Raw genomic sequence first — 18,108 nt, 5'->3', positions numbered from 1 at the left:
GCTAACTAGGCCCTTGGCTCTCAGCATAGCCAAAACTTGTGATTCTAGTACAAATCATACTTTATTTTCGACCTCACCTCTACCCTCTGCTGTGGGTGAGCATTCTGTTCTGCCCCAGCCCAGCTCAATGAAACCTACCTATCTGCCACTAGGAAAAAAAGAAAGTCAAGTTCATGAAAGACCAAGAAAGACTGAATGTGTCTAGGAACTTACACTAATAATTGTCAAATATGTCCTGTACTTGCAAGACAAAGCAAATAAAATTATAGCAGTTAAACTGAAGAAATACAGCTGACTGAGGCTACTGCTGTACAAGCCAGGAGTGTAGACTCTGCTTTTTTGTTTGACCTTAGAACATTGACAAAACTGGCTTAAGAAAGTATATTTTGAGAGAAATAATTTATTTGGAGTATGCAGGTTTCCAGTTTTCCTTTCAGTGCTTCAAATAAATTACTGGGTTTCTCATAGGTCACTTAATTTTTCAGAGCCTGTGGCAGTGAAGGAATACTAGGACAGGGGATGATGATCTAGTTCAAGCTGTGACTTGACCACTTAATAGTTCATTTATTTCTTTATTCTCTTATCACCTTTCTGCTCATTTTATGCCATTTGTTATAAATATCTTCTGTACTGAGTCCTTGAATAGGTGTGGAGAGCATAGTGCTAAAACAAATAGTAGCAGGACATTGTTATCCATTAGTTATATCATAGCTTACTTTATAGATCAAAATCATAGAAAAATATATGAGACCTGAAAATAATTAGTGGGTTCAAATTAAATTGTAAAATTGAGGTTTTATCTATTTCCAATTGTTACAACATGAAGGATGTTAAAATTTGTCATACTTTTTTAGTTCCATTTGTAAATGTTATCTAGGAAGTTATCTATCCTTCACCTGAAGAGACAGTAAATATACATATAAAAATATTCATTAAAGCATCTTGTGAAATAGAAAAAATGAAAATTGGGTATGTGTGTGTGTGTATATATGTATATACATATATATATAAGATAGGGAATATGTGACTATTATCTGTAAGTTCTGATTATAGAATTGTTAGTGTGGCATCAACTTATTTAAACAAAATAGAAATTCTTGAATTTATGGACAGAGGACTGGAAGGAAAAAAATAACTGTTTTAAATGATTTTACCTTTTTACTCCTGATTTGTAAATCTGTTCTCACGTTTTATCAGAAAAAAGTTGCTTTAAGAATGGGAGAAGTACATTGCAAATTTTGTTTAAAATACTTCATTTGTTTTTTTTTTTTTAATTTCATGGCAATACAAATATAAAATAAAACTCAGTGATATATATGTAAAGTAAATGGTCCTGTTTCTCAGTTTATTCCCAGTATGATGTAAACATTTTCTACCCCCCTCTGTGGTCATACAGGTGATTTTTAAAATCAGTAATAGGAATGCTGTTTATTTACTTGCTTTTTTCTGTGACAGCTATATTTTAGATACTATTTTGTTTTAGTAAATGCAAATGTGCCTTTGTAACAGTTGTTTTGTGTTCCTTGGCATTAATGAGCCATACTTGTTTCCCATTTATAATTGATCATGTCTTCAACTTCTTGCCTTTTTTTTTTTTTTTAAAGATTTTATTTATTTATTTGACAGACAGAGATCACAAGTAGGCAGAGAGGCAGGCAGAGAGAGAGAGAGAGAGAGAGAGAAGCAGGCTTCCCGCGGAGCAGAGAGCCCGATGCGGGGCTCGATCCCAGGACCCTGAGATCATGACCCGAGCCGAAGGCAGCAGCCCAAACCACTGAGCCACCCAGGCGCCCCAACTTCTTGCCTTTAATGCCACAGTGTATATCTATGTTTACATATATTCTTGCACATTTATATAGATATTTCTTTTTAGTTTATTGGAAATGGACTTGCCCATTTAAAATTCTAATACATGTCTTAAGTTATCCCTGAATAAGTTTGTTGTTGTAATTCTGAAACCAAAAAAACTTAGAAAACCAAAAGCTTTTTCATGTATCATTTAGTGGCAGGATCTGACAGGAGCCTATTTGATGAGAAAACCTGACCTACGTTTATGTAGGTGTCTTGTCAGACCTTTATTATTTTCAGAAAAGTGAATGTTCATCTTACTGCAGAAATACCAGTGTGTTTGACTGTTGGGTGCTGTCCCAGATCCTGTTAATAATATAATAATTGTAGGGGCATCTGGGTGGCTCAGTGGGTTAAGCCTCTGCCTTCGGCTCGGGTTGTGGTCCCAGGATCCTGGGATCGAGCCCTCCCTTGGGCTCTCTGCTCAGCGGGGATCCTGCTTCCCCCTCTCTCTCTGCCTGTCTCTCTGCCTACTTGTGATCTCTGTCTGTCAAATAAATAAATAAAATCTTTAAAAAATAATAATAATATAGTAATTGTATATGGACCATTTTTGAAATCAGGAAAAATCAGTTTCAAAACATACGTAGTAGTGGAGTTTTATTTTTTATTTTTTTAATTTTTAATTTTTTATGTAGTGGAGTTTTTGGATGGAGGATTTTTACCTCTACATATATATGTTTTCAGCTGTGTGAATATGAAAATATTTTCTTTACCATAAAATTTATGTGTGTGTTAATGTCTAAGAAGTAGATTACCCACTTTATTTAAAATTCAGTTTATCTGAATAGAAATATGTATTGGGGACTTAGAGAAAAATCTCAAAATAGTCTAGATTTTGCTTAAAATCCCTTAGGAACATTTTTGCTTTGTGGTCTGACCCAGACTCCTCTAACAGCTGGGTTTTCTGTTGTCCGTGGGAAATAACACCTTTTTTTTTTTTTTTTTAAAGTTCATGGAATTGGTTTTGGGGACGCATTCTACAGGAAACAATAGTATCTTGAAATTCGAGTCTTAGTGTAGGAAGGTACTTACAAAAGCAATGTAGAAAATGAGACAATGAGAGGACATCAGTATTATATAGTCTTCATTCTTGAAATTGTTTTTTGAGTAGAGGATATATATACTTGAATTTGCATTGACATCAATGCCAATATAATGTGAGTCTATTCGGTATTATTTTGTAGGGCTTTTTTCTCTTAGTCATAACTAGTTACTGACTTATTTGTAATTCTGAACACATATAGTTCAATATTTTTTTCTCCCACGTACCTCTAAGGCTGAGGTTGGCATACTTTTTCTGGGAAAGGGCTAAGGGCTAAATAGTAAATATTTTAGGTTTTGCAGGTCATACGGTCTTTGTCTCAACTACTCAGCACTGCTCTGGCCCAAAGGTAGCTATAGACATTAAGTAAATGATCGTCTTCTAAAACTTAATTTATAAATATTTATAAAAACAGATGGTAGGCTGACACCTGTTCCAGAAGTTTTCCTCAGTGGGTTGATAAAATGGGGAAGAGAGGGTTTGTTGTGGGTTCCTTTGACACACACACATTTTTTTGACTAGGCAGTTTTGTTCTTTGTAATAGTCTCTATCAGGATTGGTTCTGTGTGCCTTTAAGAACTCTATTATGCCAGTGATAGATCCCAGGCTTTTCTCTTTATACAGTAATAGAATGCATGTTTGAGCTATTGGACTCCTGATTTCTTGACTATAAATATATTAACCAACTTAGTTACATGTTATTACTCTGTATTTTTATTTATTCTAGTTATTTTATTTCTTTGGGATATTTGATTTATTAAAGGCTTAGAGCAAACTAGAAGGAAAGTAAATATATTAAGTCAGTCATCATTTACAGATTTTGTATCAAGTAACTCATTAAATGATTTTGTTTTACCTGGAATAAAATAAAATACTTGATCGTAGCTTGCATGTCAACTCTGCTGAAATTTTTATTTGAAAATCTTTCAGACATGAGGAAGAGCATCGACGCCGTGAGGAAGAAATGATCCGACACAGAGAACAGGAGGAACTGAGGCGACAACAAGAGGGCTTTAAGCCAAATTATATGGAAAATGTAAGTAAAATACTAGTTAACTGAAATTATTTTATATTGTCAGGTGGACAAGGCATATTTAGAATTCTTTGGATATTTGTTTATATATTTTTAAATCTTTACGAATTTGTCATGTTTGTGTACGTTAAACTAATGATTTTCTTAACCTCTTACAGGCAATAACTTATAAGTAGTTTCTGAAGATACTATTAATGTTTTATAAAAAGGATGTTAAATTTTTTCAATTTTTATCTTTTTTTAATATATGGTTCTAAATTAGAATTCTTGGTAAATCTATCATCTCTACTTGATTGAATTTCAACATTTATTGATAATAAAAATTCTTTAGGGGCACTTGGCTGGGTCAGTCAGACGAGCATGAAGCTCTTGATCTTGGGATCCTGAGTTCAAACCCCACATTGGGCATAGAGATGATTTAAATAAATAAACTTAATGGAATGACATAAATAAAAAATTCCTTATATTAGAGGATACTAGACAAATACAAATGTAGGCCAGTATGTTCTCATCACCCAACCATGACAGTTACCGCTACATATCTGATCTTTTCATCTATCCACCCTTCCTGAATTATTTTTTATTAAATCCCTGACTTTATATGGTTTTTTAAATATGTGTTTCAGTATGTATCTCTAGAAAATAAGGACTCTTTTAAAAAATATCTTTGTCGTATCTTAAAAATTGTTACTTCTTTAATATTAACTAGTAAAACCCACATGTGCCCAGGTTTTATAAAGGTTTTTATTTTGTTTATAACTGGTTCAAATTGACTGACAAATCCAGTGTTTTTAGTCTGTAGGTTTTCTCTTCACCTTTTAAATTTTTTCCTTAATTTTTAAAGAAACAGACCCTTGTTGTTTCTCACATCCTGGATTTTGTTGAATTTATCCTTGCAGTGATGTTTAACAAGTTTCTCTGTCCCTGAGTTTCTTTTAAATTGGAGCTCTGAAGATTTGGTCTTACTGAGGTTTTTTTGGGAAGGCAAAATGATAGGGCAAACAAGGATACTTCAGATATGTTAAAATCCACATGTTCTTAATGTGAACTAACAAGTCTTACTATTCACCTTAGATGAGTGCCATTTTTAATAGTCATTATTCTGAAAAATATTTACTGGTGTTTTCTTCCCTAGCTATTCAGAAGTCATTCTTTAATAAAGTTTCTGAGGCTAAAAGTATTAATTCAAGTCACTGACTCTTGCGGACCTTCTGCCCCCATTCTTCTGTCCCTTGGAAAAATTTTAAACTTTTCTAAAAAAGAATACACACAGTAAAATGCACCCTAACTTGTATAACAACAACAAGAAATTTTTATCTTGGTTACATCAAGTAAATATCCTTTGACTAAAAATTATGTGGCATTTAAATTCAATTAGAGAGGTTTCTTACTATTTATAAGTTACACTAAATGTTTAATTTAATTGATTTTTAAATTCCATTACCAAGTTAGTTGAGTTTTCAAGCATTGCATATTTTCTCCTAATTTCTAGCATTTCTAGCATCATTTTGCAATTCTCTTTTTCCTACTTGGATACATAGTCTTTGCCTATGACGTATTTTAAATGTGGTCTTAGGTCTTTTGGTTGTTAAATGTGAACATAATCTGTTGGATTTATCAATGTGAGGATATTTTATGATGTTATAAAACTACGTGGAATTAAAATTTTTTGGTCCATATTTTGAAAACTAGTGACTAAGTTTTTATTTTCAAGTATAATCAAGATGTAAACCACATATAATACATTTCCTAGGAAAACTTTATTTTGTTCCATTGAGGATTAGGAAATTCTTCCTCGTCCTTTTATGTACCTGAACTTTTCTTTTCCTAAAGTACTTGCTTATAGTCAGATTTGGTGGAATTAGCTTTCTTACTATTTTTTTGGCATAAATTTTGCTTTCTTGGAGCATATGTGTAGCTATTTGTAATGTCATATACATAAATAATTTAGGGGACTAAAAGTAAATGATTAAGTAAAATGTATTCTCCTGTTACATTTAAGTTGGCTATATCATAAATTTGTTTGTAGGCTCTTTATTCTTTGAAATTATTTCATAGAAATTTTTTAAAAACACACCAGTGTTTTTTATATTTGTTCAGTGGCATATAATATAGGCATAATTAACGAAGGACAGATTTTAAATTTACCTTTCTATTCAAAAATTATTTGGAAATGTTGCTATAATTTAAAATTGAAATACTGCAAATTCTTGTTTTAATTTTAAAACATTTGTATGTTTAAAATTAATTTTTTGGTGGGTAGAATTTTACAAATTACCAATGAACTTTGAGAATAAATGAATTACATATTTAAAATATTCATGGTGGGTTTATTAAAGCATTTCAAAAATAGATCATTTATTGAAAATAAATTTCTTATTGAAAATGTAAATGTTATATTTTAATGTTAAGGTATTATTATTAAGATATTAAGATATCTTTGTTTTCAGGTAGTTAAAGTATAATTTGTATATTTGAAACATCGTAAGATTAATTTGGCTAGAGCAGAAGTCAGCTGGACCAGTGCCCAGTTTCTGCCACTCTACCACAGAGCTAAGAGTGGTTTTACATTTTAGAGAGTTGATAGATAAGGAAAATAAGAGAATATTAGAGTATCCGTGACTCAAAAAACACAAGGTACTTAATATTCTTTGACCCTGTACAGAAGAAGTTGGCTGAATCCTGGGCTGGAGAGTTGGTGCTAGGTTTTTTGTTTTTATGTTTGTGTTTCTGTTTTTAATTAATATTCTTGTTAGGCCACAAAGTTAACTGTGTTCTTAATTTTCTGAAGAGGAACCATACTTAAAATAGTATGTAACAAAGGAATTAAATTTTTAGGGGAAATACAGTCTTTGCCAGATTTTTAGTTTTTTGGATAGACAGAAGTTTTTCATCATTTTGGTATCAGTTTTAATTGGTTCCTAGCTTCATAATGCTTGTTAATATAAGCTAATCAAGCACTGAAGAAATGTTAACAAAAATTCTTTATAGGTCTTGACTGTTTTGTGTTAATAGACGAAACATTGAGGTAATTGTTTTATCAGTTACTCTTCATTTACTTTAAAACCGTCTTTGGAAAAAATTGTTAAATTTAATGTTTGTTTTTGTTTTTAAAAGCTTTGAAATTAGGCCCTCTTACGTGCTTTCTCTTTTTTCACTGTTCAGTTTAAAGGGAGGAATCAAATGGTAAGTGTTCAGCTTGCCCAAGTAGTAAGAGTAATTAGTATAAAGCAGATTTACTTGGTTTAAGATGCCACCTCTCATTTCTTTCTAATATTCCTATTAGGAATATTCCGACACAGATAGTAGTATGGACTTTTGAAGTAGAAAATAAGAACTGATTTCCATATTTTGTGTCTTGAAAAATAATTTTAAGTGTTTTAAGGATATGTCAGCACCTCATCAACTAGAAGTCATGAAATAATGCCTTATTTCTTAGAAGTCAAGCTCTTTGATAACTCTGGTAATTATAAATAAAACAGTTAATTTTCACTTGTAGCATAATGTATTTTTGACAGCCATAACAATGTATTTATTTTTATGCTGTGTTTTAAATACATTTAAGTTTATCTTTACTTTTACCATACTGTAGAGTGTAATACCAAACCATTTTCTTGATAGTACTTATTGGGTTGAAATTTTCTATTTACCACAATTTTAAAACTTTTGGACACATCACAGTAAGTTACAGTGTTAGTATAAAAATGTATGAGATTATCTCTTATGAATGTTTGTGATTTTTTTTTTTTTATTTTTGTTAAGTTGCTTCACTTAATATAGATGAAGTAGTTTAAACATTTTAGTGCTTCAGTTTACCTGTCTTTATCTGTGGATTCAGTTTGTGTTGGAGTAAAGTGAAGATTTTAATTATAATTTTTTTAATGCAGTTTTTTAGAGTAAGCTTTGCTTTCTTGGGAAAAATGATAATTTTATAAGAACATCTAAATCTCATTCTAGCTTTAGCAGTTGCATCAAGTAGTTAGAAAATACTTTGTTTAGGTAAATTGGGGCACTGTTTATATGGGATGCTGTTTTATTTTAAAACTTCAGGAGTGTTTTTTTTTTTTTTTTTAGAAGTTTGTATTTGATGTAAATATTAATCTTTGTTTTTTAGTAAATAAAAGAATAGCCCTTCAGATCTGTTTCAAAACACATACATGAATTGATACTGAAGAATTTTTACTTTTGTTTGAGTAGGTGGGAATAGCCCTGGATGTTTAAACACATGTGCATAATAAACCTGGAAATAAATGTATATTATATGCTAGGGCAATAATTTGATTCAGTTATGTTTCTTTGTCAGAGTAGTTCTAGTATATTATATAGTGAGGCCAAGACCATTAAGGAGAAGTAGCCAGAGGCTAAGGGTGTAATGCCTCTTCCATGGTAGTGTTTTTCAAATAGTGCATAATAAACCCTCAGGGACGTTTTTAAAAACGTAGGTTGTTCCCCTTAGGTCTCCAGCCTACAAATGGATTCGTTTCATGATTACAGTAGAATCTAATACATTCTCCATTGATCACATTTTTGGCTAAATTTAGTAATTTTCAACCTGTGCATCACATCTTTTCGAACTTAAAAAAAAAAATGTCTGAGTTCAATTCATCAAATATTTTTGATGCAGTGGGTCTGCGTTGGAGCCATGGAATCTGCATTTTAAGCAGCTCTTCAGTCTCTTTATTTTCATTAGCAAAATAGAAGACAATTGGCTGTATCTTGAAATGAGATATAGTTGAAATATTGAAATAAGAATATTAGTAGTTGAATTTTTTATGGATCCTGGGAGTTTGAAGGGAGGGCTCAGAGCCAGTCAACATGGAGGATAGGATTCATACACTTAATGGAAGTACCCCAGCATTTTATGTGAATAGTGCTGTGTGGGATTTTGGTGTGACAACTTTTAGTTCAGCTTTCAGCCTATATATGGAGGAGGTATTGTCTCAAATGATGGATTAACTTTTTGTTTTTTAAGTATTTCATCTAGACTGGGGGTTGACGGACTGGGATAAGCCAGGCCAAATCTGAACATTGCCTGTTTTTGGAAAGTTTTATTGGAATACAGTTGTGTTTATATTTTGATTATGGCTGCTTTGTCCAAAAATGGTAGATTGACTAGTCATGACACACCTGTATGAGACTGTATCAAGACCCTTTGACCTGCTAAGCCTGAAATACATACTATCTGCTTCTTTGCCAAAAAAGTTTGCCCACCCCTGGTCTAGAGTCCAGTCTGAGAGTTGGGGGTAATCTATAAAAAGTGACTCGTCTTAACCAAACTCCAAAGAGTTTGTGAATTAAAATGCAAATTTATTAATTAATATGTTTTTTTTCCAGTGTTTTTAGAAGGCTTATTGAACAGAGCACCTCATATCTTAGAATCAAGGTCCCTGAAGAATCCAAAGTAGTGTCCTGAAGGTTTATTGGTAGTCGTGGTTATAAATCAGAGCAGAAGTTACTGGAAGAACTGATAAAGCATCACTACCCCATAGCTGATTATCTTAGAGTTTTCAGATATTTTCTTAGTAGAGACATAAAGCATTGTTCTTTCATTTGTTAGGCTTTCTTGATCAGTACTGCCAAATTTGGCCTATTTAATCAGCCTTTTCTTTGTTAGTCTTCTTTCCTGCTTCTTGAGTGGGCATTGTTTCTTTTCTCTGATTTGATTATGACCCAGTTTTCCCTGATGTGCCATGTACAAAATCAAAACAGAAGTTCTAGCCAGTAATAAAATTTCATTAATAGGTCCTGACACAGAGAACTGACCATAATCATTAATTACTAGCGAGTAGGTACAAATATATTTTCTGAAATGATTTTTGAATTTTTGAGAGAAGTTGCCGTTTTGTGGTTTCCACCTGGCCATTACTCCTCTTTATATATAAATTTTTTAGCTCTAACAAGTGATTTAATTGTATTGCAGAAGAAGATTGTTTTTTGGAAGTCTAAACACCTGAAGCATTCAAACAAAGGACATACTTCACAAGGAGTGTTTATAGCATCTTTATTTTTCTGTGGATATGACCGAAGAATTATTTGCTGTAGGGTTTGGTGTCAGATTTAGGTTTGACTTGCTGGGTAGCTAAGTATATATACCTCTTGCTGTTCATAGTGGCAGTCCAGTTCCAGTGATTTAGACATGATGGTAAAGATCAGAATTGATTCTATCAGTTATATTGCAGTGATTTCCCATATAATGCTCTAGATGTAAACAGGTTTTTATTAATGTTTTCATTTATTTATTTACTAAAATAATTTAATGTGTTTCTTACAGTGAGCCAGGAACTTTTCTGGATATTTGGGATGGAGCCTAATTGGAATTAGACTTGTAGTCAAGTGAAAACAAAAATCTATAGGTGTTTACATTGGTAATGTTTACATGTACTTTGGAAGTCATCTTTAGGGATTTTGACAACAGAGTATTTGAATTGAAGATACGTATCAAATTTAACCAGCTATGGAAATCTTTGATCCTTTCACTTCTCTTTGAAACTTCTCAGGATTTTTTTTTAAAGACTTCATTTGTTTATTAGAGATCACAAGTAGGCAGAGAGGCAGGAAGAGAGAGAGGAGGAAGCAGGCTCCCCGCAGAGCAGAGACCCTGATGTGGGGCTTGATCCTAGGATGCTGGGATCATGACCTGAGCCGAAAGCAGAGGCTTTAACCCACTGAGCCACCCTGGTGCCCCTTCTCGGGATTTTTTAATAGGGGAAAACATAATTTTTATTCTGATTGGGACAACTGAATATGGGTACTATTTAAATATGAGCACAATAAATTGCCCAACTGTGAATCATATTTAAAAGGTAATAATAATGTAGCAACTAAATATTGATTTAATCAACTGGAAGAACTACACTCAGAAGATGGAAAGAGAAAAATGGGGATTGGGTGCATATAAGAGAGCTAATTTCTTAAGCTAAATATTTAGATATCTAAAGTAAAAATGTCTTAAAAGAAAATAAAATTGTATAATTTAAAATATGGAGACAGGGTCTGTAAAGAACAAAGTGTTTTCCTCTGTATGAAGGAATCAGGAGTAGATGGAAGTGTGACTGAGGACAGATCTTTTTAAAAATTATATCTTAAATTATGAATGTGTGCCTATAAAATTTTAATTAGCTTAATAAAAATATACATCTTAAAAAAATGAAGTTACTTTTTTATAGCAGGCAGAAAAACGGGCTGGCTCAGGCAAAGCAGGATGGATGATTGTCCCAATCATATAATTATAAATAATTGTTTTTTCATTCATATTTAAAAGACTTCCGAATAATTCCAAAGGGAAATGCTTATTGAGCCTTCCTTAAACTCTACACACACTTTATCAGAAGTCACTCTATTGTACTTAATTATTTCTGTGTCCAGTTAGATGATTAGTGTCCTTTTTTGTCTTACCTTCCATTAGAGTTTCAGAGAGGCTTATAATCAGAAAAATTTCTTTATCTCTTTCCTCCTGGAGAATGTACTCAGTGTATGCATAACCTTCTCTGACTATACACCTCAGCTGTATCCTTTTCAATATTCTTTTTTAATGCTTACCACATTACATTCTAATTATTTTCTGACTTTGTTACCAACTAATTTGCCTCTTTGAATTTTTTGAGTTTGAGAGTCTGTGTTTGTCATATTGTAGTTACTTAGACACGAATAGGGAGAATTAAATAGTTGTTTGATGTCCTGTTTTTCAAATACCAGTCCTCCTCAGTCAGACAATTTTCACTCTTCTTTTTGGGTCACAATACTTTGGTATTTATTGAATACTAATGTCTCAGATGTTAAGCCTTTGTAGTTTTGAAACATAGGTGGTGTTAAGACTATTGATATTTTTGTAGACTTCATAATGGAATCCCGTAACAGTAAATTTTTCAAAAATAGTCAAATAACAATTTTTTTGTTTGGTTTTCAGCACACCTAACTTTTCATTATTTGGATCCCACTTGAATATCCTATAAGAGCATTAGACTTACAGGAAGATTTAGAGGTTTCCATTTAATAAGAAAATTTGTTCACTGTTTTACTATTTCGGAACAGAGTGCTTGGGTACCTTGGAGGATACAGAAATGAATCAAGCTCAGGGTCAGGTCTTTGAGGATTAGGTGTAGAGTATCTACGTAAAAGTATACAGAGATACAGCTAAAAAGTTTTGAGAGTTAAGAGAAAGATTCTCTGCTAGGGAACGTGAAGAGTGCATTGAGTAGCCTTGGCACTGTTGTAGAGATTATTTTGGATTTTTTAAAAAAATATGAATGGTTTATTATTCCACTGTGTTGTAGATATACATCATGTCTTTTCATTTGAAATGGTCAGTTGTTCTCATGTTTGTTCAGAATGATAAGATCTTTCAGCTCATGTTTACCTTTCTGGAGGGATTGAGAAGAAGAAAGTCAAGATTGGCAAATAGAAATGTTAACTAAAGTAAACACTTTTTGAGATGTCACATATGTGTGATATAAATAATAAGATTTTTAGGTATTAAGTTGAATTAAAAAGATTCTAGGAAGACATAAAAATTCAACTTGTTACTTCTGCTTTGTGACTTAGCATTATATTTAGAGCCACCCTGAAATAGGAGTTGTTCTACAAGGTGATTGTGTAAAAAAAATTTTTTTTAGGTCAGCCTCCATCTAGTATCTTTTGTACTTTGTATTGAGGACATAAAGTTCTGCTAGTATCACCTGAAATGCTAGAGTTTTATATCAAATCTGACTAAATAAATGTGAATGTTAATATCTCTCTGTAGTTATTATCTAACTATTAGTGATGGGGTAGGAACTTGGGTTTGTGAATATGCTCTGCTGATGAAATGTTTTTATTTCTGTTTAAAATTTCAAGCAATTGAAAGTATATGGGTAAGTCTGCCTATATTTTGTCTTATGATATCCTGCGCTATATTGTACATCATGTTTCATGTTCTCTGTTTTCTGGTTGTAAATTTACCTTGTTTCTCACTAAGTAACTTCTTCATTTGGCCTATTACTGCTTCTTAAAATTCTGCTTTTAAACAATTGATATGCTTATTATAGTAGTTTCTCTTATAATTGTATATTTTAAATACTTGGATTTTATTTAGTTACCACTGAAATATATATATTTTTTTGTTTTATTTTTTTCCCACTGAAATATTTTTAGAATTCTTATAAATGTACCTGTAGCTTTGAGTTATCTACTTAGGAAAAACATAATTTGTTAAAATTTCAGTGTTTCTGGCATACTGCTAAAATAATGTAATGCCTAATATCATTAACAGAAAGATTCCCCATTAAATATATACTTTAATTCTTTATACATCAGAACACATGTGCTTTTGTTTGTTCCTTCCACTGCTTTCTTCTGTTGATGGGGCCAGTTTGGCATTTCTTCTTATACAGTTTATATTAGTCCTTCTGTTTCATCTTTCCTATCATAGTCTGACCAGTCATGATAGTTGTTTTGACTTTGGTAAGGAAATGTACTGGTTAAGAGGTTATGGGTGAAGAAATGCGAACCAGTTACCAGTATTATGTGAGCTTTTTGATAGGACACTATTCAAAATACTGTGTTTGTGGCTGTAGCTGATACCATCGTGGTTGATTTCTTTAAGAGTTTAGGATAGAATAATCAAATCTGAATAAATATTTCTAATCAGTTTCAATTTTTATTTTTTTTTTATTTTTTTTTTTTTTTTTAAAGATTTTATTTATTTATTTGACAGAGAGAAATCACAAGTAGATGGAGAGGCAGAGGCAGGCAGAGAGAGAGAGAGAAGCAGGCTCCCTGCTGAGCAGAGAGCCCGATGCGGGACTCGATCCCAGGACCCTGAGATCATGACCTGAGCCGAAGGCAGCGGCTTAACCCACTGAGCCACCCAGGCGCCCCCAGTTTCAATTTTTAAAAGCATCTCTTTAAAGTTTGCCATAACAGTTGAAAGGTGATGGTGATAATGATAATTTTGAAAATGTCCCTTGGGTATATGATTAAAAATATTCTTAGTTGAATATGAATTTGTTTTAAAAATAATTTGTTTAAAATATTTATTCCCTTCCGTCTCTTGATACATGATGATTATATGTAATTATATTTAATTAATCTTCAGTTAGAAAACCACCCTAGTTATTAAAAAGCTGCAATTTCTGTATTTGACAGTGACACCAAGCATAATCTTTTAAAGGTACCCAAACCAGGCTTTAAAAATACATTGAGTGAGGGGCACCTGGGTGGCTCAGTGGGTTCAGCCTCTGCCTTCGGCTCAGGTCATGATCTCAGGGTCCTGGGATCGAGCTCTGCATTGGGCTTTTTGCTTGGCAGGGAGTCTACTTTCCTTCCTCTCTCTGCCTGACCCTCTGCTTAACTTGTGATCTCTCTCTGTCAAATAAATAAATAAAATCTTTTTTAAAAAAGTACATTGAGTGAATGTAGATTAAGAGGTTTTTGTCTTGACGTTAATGAATATAGTGAGCTAAGATGTCAGCCTTCCTACTTAAATTTGTTTCCTCTTACTTCTGATTTTAAATTTAACAAGTAACAAATCTTTATTATTCGTAACTAAAAGAAACATAAAAAATTTTTAATAGGGATGCCTGAATGGCTCAGTTGGTTTAGCATCTGCCTTCGTCTCAGGTCATGATCCCAGGGTCCTGGGATCGAGTTCCACATTGGGCTCTGTGCTCAGCGCGGAGCCTGCTTCTCTCTCTGCTTGCCGCTCCTCCTGCTTGTGCATGTGCGCTCCCTCTCTCTCTCTCTCTCTCTCTGACAGATAAATAAAATTTTTAATAGACTAATTTTTAGTTTTAGATTCATAGCAGAATTGAGCCGAAGATAGAGATTTCCCATATATCTCCTTCCGCCAACATGTATCCAGAGTCCTTCACTATCACAATGGAACATCATTATTGCCAAAAGAAAATAGTTTATGTTAGGGTTCACTTTGGTGTTGGGCAGTCGGTGGACTTTCAACAAATGTACCCGTTAAGAATCCTCTGCCCTCTGTCTCTTTATCCCCCTCTCCTTCCTAATCTTGGGGACCCACTGATTTCTGCTACTTTCATTATAGTTTTGCCTTTTCCAGAATGTCTTATAGTTGGAATCATATGATATGTAGCCTTTTCATACTGACTTTTTGGTAATAAGCATTTTAAGGTTACTCTGTGTCTTTTCATGGCTTGATAGCTTGTTTATTTTTAGTGCTAAATAATGTCTCATTGTCTGGATGTACCAGTTTATCCATTCACCTACTGATGGACATCTTGATTGTTTCCAAGTTTTAGCAGTTACGAAAAAGCTGTTATAAACATCCATGTGCAGGTTTTTGTGTGGTCAGACAAGTTTTCAGCTCCTTTGTGTGAATACCAAGGAGTATAGTTGCTGGATTGTGTGTATGTAAGATTATCTTTAGTTTTGTAAGAAACTGTTAAATTGTCTTCCAAAGTGAATATGCCATTTATAATCCCTATCAGCAGTGAATGAGAATTCTTAATTCTCTACATCCTTGTCAGCACTATGTGTTGTCAGTATTTAGGATTTTGGTCATTCTAATTGGTGTGTTGTGGTATCTCATTGTTGTCTTAATTTGCAATTCCCTAATGATACATGGTGTAAAATTTCATTTTAACAGTTATAAAACTGAGGAACATTTTCCCAGATATCATGGAATGTATGTATTCAAATTGAGGGTAAAAAACCATCACAGATTGTATTTATTGAAAGATTGTCTTAGGTTGCTTAAAACATAATTCCCCCCTGCCCTGAGGTCTAGTAGTGAATAGTATGTTTTGGAAATTACTCTTTTTAACTACTTGAAGTAAAAATAAAAATGTTAAGCATTTTTGCTTAACATTCTCAAGCATTCTCTGTATCATTATGATTGAAAGTTTGCATGCTATTATTTGTATCAGTGGGAACATGTCTTCCCTTTTTAGTTTACAATTACTTCATTTCTATTAAGAAAAAATTACTTTGTTGATGCATATACCCTTCAGTATTAGAACTTTTTAAATGAGTGAATAATTTCTTGTCAAAGAGGCCTACCTTTTATTTTGAATTTTTTTCTTTATACCCATTTTCTTAATATTTCATGTAATTGATTTTTCTTTCATTTTTAATTTCCAAATACCCTGTTTGTTAGATAGTATTTCAGCTGCTAATCAAATTAAAGAGTAATGATCATGGTCATTAAAACTGCATTCATTCAAACAGGAATTTACATTACTCAGTGTCAGATTAATATATCTTTATTATTGATTGCAAAATGTTTTAGTTGATACTATGTTGAATCATTATGTAGTGTACTTTTCTAAACCCTAGGCATTCATATTCTACTTTTAGACTCACCTTTGTGTACCATGTGAATCCTTTAAATTTGGTTATCTAAAAAAAAGAAACTACAGTATCTTTAAGTTCACAGGTTGATATTTTGAGTATTAAGTATTAAAGGAAAAGATCCTATTCTACACAAAATAATGTGAAGTTCTTCACTGGTTTATTTACTTTACATTAGTGCAGATTTTCTGCTTTTATTTTCATGAATGAATACTGACTAGAACTTAAAAGCATTGGTTCTTAAACTGTTTGGTATTGAAATTTTTTTACACTATTAAAAATTAAGAGCTTTTGTTTTGTTTTGTTACAGCAGTGATTACCATATTAGATAAGAGAAAGTTGAAAGAAAATCGGTAGTACTGGGAGCACTGGCTTCACTTTACATGTTTGCAGATTTCCTTGACGTTCCACTTATATGTAGTGGGAAGAGTAGTATTTTATTGTTTTGTAAATTTGCTTAATGTTTGGCTTTATAGAAATGGCTGGCTTCCCATATTTGCTTTTGCATTCCATCTGTTGCAGAATGCTCTTTTGATTAAAGTGCATGAAGAAAAACCAGCTTTACTTAGATAAGTAATTCGTAAAATGGAGACGAGTATATTTTAACCTTTTCAGAGAAGTGTACCTATTTTTGTCTTCATTGCATTACAATCTTTTGGGCTACCTTGACTGGATTATTTTTTTTTAACCTATGCACGATTTTTGTAACGTCATATACCAAACATTAGAAAAATACTGATCCATTAAGTTATGTGCATCTTCTAAATTTTAATACAGTTTATTACACAGAATTAAAAACAAATCACTAATCTTGTCAGAAAATGTCTGCCAAATGCTGTCCCAAAGTGGAACATTCCTGTGATACCTTTTGTTAGCCAAAAAATGGCATAAAATGAAGAAACAACTACTGTTAATATTCATATGAAAAATGAATATTTTGTGGAATTACAACTCTTAGGCCTCTCTGATAGACTTATTACACATCTTGCTACTGATCCACAGAATAAATCTAGATTAAGCATAGATGTTCACACACCGTTCAAAGCTATGACAGCTTGATGATGAGAGGCTAAGTATAGTTCCCAGGGAGGGTGCTTCGTAGTACTTTTTGCTGCTCTAGATTTTTGCTGCTTCTAAAATTGCTTGCTACAAAACGCACTGAACTTTATGTTCACTTTTTGCCTTTTTCCATAGAAGTAAGAATCCCTTTTTGGTTAGCAAAAGCAGGTACTACAAATGTAGGTCTTTCGCAAAAGCCAAGTGGCATAATACTCCTTTAGAAAAACAAGGAATACCTGTACACAAGTTAGTAATCATAGTTTGTCAGATGCTATCTTATTCTGTTTACAACCCAATCATATGAATGTTTTTCTTGAAGAACCACCCTATTTCAGAATGAAGCAGAAGTGATTCATGTATATATCCTGTTTTGGATAGATTATTAGAAAGACATGCAGGGATTCAGTAAAAATAATTCTAACTGCTTCATCTACATATTCTAGTTGAAATTTTAAAATTAGTTGTTTGGGCAGACAACCTCTCCTCTGCTGTCCTGCCCGTTGCTCCCTTGCAACAATAATAGTTACTAGTGGGACACCTGGGTGGCTCAGTGGGTTAAAGCCTCTGCTTTCTGCTCAGGTCATGATCCCAGGGTCCTGGGATTGAGCCCCATATGGGGCTCTCTGCCCAGCGGGGAGCCTGCTTCCATTCCTGTCTCTCTGCCTGCCTCTCTTGCCTGCCTCTCTGCCTACTTGTGATCTCTGTCTGTCAAACAAATAAATAAAATCTTTAAAAAAAATAATAGTTACTAGTAAAAATTGAATATAAGTGCCTTAATTTTTGCTAAAATACCAAGATTTTTGCCTCCCAATTGCTTGTACACCATTCC

The 18,108-nt window shown here is 32.9% G+C and overlaps 1 protein-coding gene across 2 annotated transcripts in view; it reads left to right on the top strand.

Annotated features, from left to right (window-relative positions):
• PSPC1 (paraspeckle component 1) overlaps window positions 1-18,108 on the top strand; it is a 78,096-nt gene that overhangs the window by 49,207 nt on the left and 10,781 nt on the right. For both annotated transcript variants that reach the window (XM_045072422.1, XM_004778237.3), the window contains exon 6: window positions 3,824-3,929. In XM_045072422.1, the coding sequence (XP_044928357.1) occupies window positions 3,824-3,929 (106 nt within the window). The remainder of the gene's footprint in view (window positions 1-3,823; window positions 3,930-18,108) is intronic.

Source organism: Mustela putorius, unplaced genomic scaffold (assembly GCF_011764305.1).
Source record: "Mustela putorius furo isolate JIRA1106 unplaced genomic scaffold, ASM1176430v1.1 tig00004035_pilon_pilon_pilon, whole genome shotgun sequence".
Classification (NCBI taxonomy): Eukaryota; Metazoa; Chordata; class Mammalia; order Carnivora; family Mustelidae; genus Mustela; species Mustela putorius.
Note: the sequence above shows the minus strand (reverse complement) of the source record. Positions and strands in the feature narration are given on the sequence as shown.